General features: G+C 39.9%; 1 protein-coding gene across 1 annotated transcript; it reads left to right on the top strand.

Annotated features, from left to right (window-relative positions):
* The first annotated feature begins 499 nt into the window (after positions 1-499).
* Positions 500-1,887, top strand: LOC107831932 (uncharacterized). The gene is made up of 3 exons (XM_075228963.1): positions 500-593; positions 896-1,167; positions 1,294-1,887. The coding sequence occupies exons 1-3, from the start codon at positions 500-502 to the stop codon at positions 1,885-1,887; spliced, it is 960 nt and encodes a 319-aa protein (XP_075085064.1).
* The last annotated feature ends 2,195 nt before the right edge of the window (positions 1,888-4,082 follow it).

Consider the following 4,082-nt stretch of genomic DNA (forward strand, 5'->3'; position numbering starts at 1 on the left):
TCACCAGGCATTAGGCTGGCGACGCCAGGCCTAAAGCCAAGTTCACCTGATGAGGAAGCTATAGTAAACCCCAACCTTAGTGCAACTGAAGAGATATTGGCCTATATAGATGGTGTTCCGGTGTATGCATTTGGAGAACAAACTTGATGGATATGTTAATGTGAATATTAGGGATGATATAGTAGGTTCAAACCAAATTTCAGGCAATGGTAAGGGTGGTGATCTCACTAGAATAGTACATTCAGAGCAGACTGCCACAGTAACTCCTAGGCTAGGCAGTGTCTATGAGCTACAATTCAAGGAGTATGAACGGGCTGATGAGTGGGCAATTGTTCCAAGAGCATCGGGGAAAATAGAGGAAGTGCCTATGGAATCTGGCACTGATCAAATTATGCAGCTACATCTTAATGTTCCACTTAAGACTCCACTACAACATTTACATGATTTAGTTACACACAATGTGACACCAATTGATTAAGACTTATTGAGACAAAATCCAATGGAGGATGAAGGAGATGATGAATCAACTGCAGAAAACTTCAAACAAGTGGCTAGAGAAAGGGATTTATCACCCACAACTAGTGCTAAAGGAGGTAAAAAAACTAAGAAGAATCAGAGTAAAGATCCACCACAACATTCAAGAATAATGCCCGGGAGGGCAGCTTCTCTATCTAAATGATGATGATCAAAACATTAATATGGAACATAAGGTCTGTGAATACACAACAGGCCTTTCCTAGGGTGATCAACATGAATAGGGAGCATAAGTTTTGTGTAGTTGCATTAATGGAGCCTTTTCAAAAGAAGGGACTCATTGATAGATATAAAATGAGGTTGAATATGAGAACTGCTTATGCAAATATTAATGGGGAAATATGATTATTCTTCGATGCAGTGGTGGAATGGGAATTAGTGGAGGATACTGAGCAACAGGTGAGTGTGAGAGTGTTTCACCATGACCTGGGGCAGCACATGATGATGACATTTGTTTATGCAAAATGTTCAGCAATGGAGAGGTTAGATTTGTGGGATTACTTGTATTACTTAGCAAGTGATATGGAATTACCATGGTTGGTAGGAGAGGATTTCAATGTGATATTACATGAAGATGAGAAACTAGGGGGACTTCCAGTACACCCTCCTGAATATGAGGATTTTGCATTTTGTGTAAACTTTTGTGGTTTGTTTGAGCAAGAGTACAAAGAAAGTCCATTCACATGGTGGAATGGGAGATCCAATGCTGAGTGTATATTCAAGAGATTAGATAGGATTTTTGTGAATTTGCCATTTCAGAACATGTTGCCAACTATTGAAGTTGAGCATCTAATCAGAACTGGATCAGATCATGCACCATTGCTAATGACATGTGGGGTGCAAACAACCAATTTTGTCAAGCCTTTCAAATTCTTGAACTTTTGGACAAAGCATGCTATATTTATAGATGTGGTGAGGCAGAATTGGGAAGCTGATTTCATAGGGGATCCATTTTTGATGTTCAAGCAAAATATCAAGAGAGTGAAGGCAGCACTCTCAAAATGGAGTAGGGAAACATTTGGGGATATCTTCAAGCAATTGGCTATTTTGGAGGAAATTGTTAGGGTGAAGGAGATGTTGTTTGAAGAAGAGCCTACAACTAAGAATAGGATTGTGCTTCAAAAAGCTCAATCTGAATTGAAGAAATACTTGAGTATTGAGGAGCGGTATTGGAAGCAAAAAGCTGGGATGATTTGGTTTACTGAAGGAGATAGGAATACAAGTTTCTTTCACAATCATGTCAATGGCAAAAGAAAGAAATTGCAACTGAAGAGGATCAAAAGTGGCCATGGGGTATGGATTGAAGACCAGGAGCAATTGGCTACAGCTGCAGTGGACTTCTATCAAAAATAGTTCACAAATGAAGGTGATGCTTCTGAATTTTCCTTGCTCAATAATATACCTTCAATGGTCACTATGGATCAGAATGTGGAACTTAGCAAATTGCCAACAATTAAAGAAGTAAGGGCAGCAATTTTTCTGCTTAGTGGGGAGAGTGCTAGTGGTCCTGATGGATTCACTGGCTTGTTTTATCAAACATGCTGGGATGTTATTGGTGCTGATATACACAACATGGTGCTATACTTCTATGGAGGAGTTGCATTGCCTAAATCCATCACTCATACCAATCTAGTGTTGCTGCCCAAGAAACCTAGTGTTGAGACCTTCTCTGACTTAAGACCTATTAGTTTGAGCAATTTCATTAACAAGGTCTTGTCTAGGGTGTTACATGACAGATTGGAGAGTTTTTTGCCATTTCTAATAGCTCCTAATCAATCCGAATTTGTAAAAGGTAGGAGTATATTTGAGAACATCTTATTGACTCAAGAAATTATCACTGACATAAGGTTAAGGGAAAAGCCAGCTAATGTGGTGATCAAGCTTGATATGGCTAAGGCTTATGATAGGGTTTCATGGAAGTACTTATTGCATGTGCTAAGGAAGATGGGATTTTCTGAACACTTCATCAACATGGTGTGTAACTTGATGTCAAATAACTGGTATTCAGTATTGGTGAATGGGCAGTCCTCAGGGTTCTTTAAGTCGACAAGGGGTGTGAAACAAGGGGATCCCCTATCTCCAGCATTGTTCATTCTGTCAGTTGAGGTACTTTCCGGGTCTTTGAATAAGCTCTTTGAAGACAAGTCATTTGTGGGATTTGGAATGCCTAAGTGGTCTGATCTTTTAAACCACTTGGCATATGCAGATGATACGATAATCTTTGCATCTGCTTATCCTCCCTCTTTGAGAAAGATTATGGCAGTGTTGGGGAACTATGAGAAGATATCAGGTCAGATGATCAACAAAGATAAGAGTTCATACTACATGCATTCAAAGGTTGCTAATGGATTATTTCAGGCAGTTGGAGCTATTACAGGATTTGCAAGAGTAAATTCCCCTTTACATATCTAGGGTGTCCTATTTTTACACTAGAAGGAGGAAGGACTATTATGAGGATCTTATCAAGAAGGTGAAGGCTAAATAGCATTCATGGAAAGGAAAGCTGCTGTCATTTGGAGGAAAGGCAACACTCATCTCTAGTGTGTTGCAAAGTATGCCAGTTCACATGTTATCAGTCCTTGATCTACCAAACAGCATCATGGGGCATCTACATAAGACTTTTGCTAGGTTCTTTTGGAGCACAAAGGAATAAGGGAGAAGCAGACACTGGGCTTCATGGCAAAATCTTTGCCTTCCTAAATAGGAAGGGGGGCTAGGTATTAGGTCCTTAAATGATGTCTCAAGGGCACTATTTGCTAAACTATGGTGGAGGTTTAGGACCACAAAATATTTGTAGTCTAATTTCATGTGGAATAAGTATTGCAAGAAGGAGATACCAACACTGGTGCATTTTAGGGGAGGGTCTCATATTTGGAGAAAAATATTGAATGCTAGGGAAGAAGTAGAACATGAGATTGTATGGGAATTGAAGAGTGGAAAAACTAATATTTGGCATAAATATTGGACTAGATTGGGTGCACTTTATCACGTATTACTTGAAGACTTTCCAATTAATGAAGGTCTTCAGGAGGTGGCAGAACTACAGCAAGGGGAAGCATGGGATGATCAGCTGCTAGATCAAACTTTCACTGAGGAAATTGCAGAACATATAAGGCTAAATGTGCATTATAAAGGCAGTGAGGGATATTGGGATAGGCCATACTGGATGTCAACTCCTTCAGGCAAGTTCAGTGTTAGCAGTGCTTGGAAAATATTAAGGCATAGGGCTGATCCTAATCAGGAATTCAAGTTAATGTGGATTAAAGGTTTTCCATTCAAGATATCCTTCTTCTTGTGGAGATTGTGGAGGCAGAAAAAAGCCATCGATGGCATGTGGAGGAGGCAAGGGCAAATGGTGATGTCTAGGTGTTGGTGTTGTCAGCAGCCCCAAGAGAAATCCATTGAGCATATATTTGTCACAAGTCCTACTCCCTCTAAGGTATGGAACTTGTTCATAGGGGCGGCTAGAATTTCTGTGCAATTGATTCAATTGAAGCAGATTATAAGGCATTAGTGGTATGCTCAGTGTTGTCCAAAATTAAAGCCAT

This window comes from Nicotiana tabacum, chromosome 13, assembly GCF_000715075.1.
Source record: "Nicotiana tabacum cultivar K326 chromosome 13, ASM71507v2, whole genome shotgun sequence".
Classification (NCBI taxonomy): Eukaryota; Viridiplantae; Streptophyta; class Magnoliopsida; order Solanales; family Solanaceae; genus Nicotiana; species Nicotiana tabacum.

Excerpts from the sequence above, each read along its gene's own strand:
- LOC107831932 (XM_075228963.1), top strand. The coding sequence starts at position 500 with ATGGAGGATGAAGGAGATGATGAATCAACTGCAGAAAACTTCAAACAA. Across the intron at positions 594-895 it reads CACAACTAGTGCTAAAGGAG|TGGTGGAATGGGAATTAGTG; the intron begins GTAAAAAAACTA and ends TCTTCGATGCAG. Across the intron at positions 1,168-1,293 it reads ATGAGGATTTTGCATTTTGT|AACATGTTGCCAACTATTGA; the intron begins GTAAACTTTTGT and ends TTGCCATTTCAG.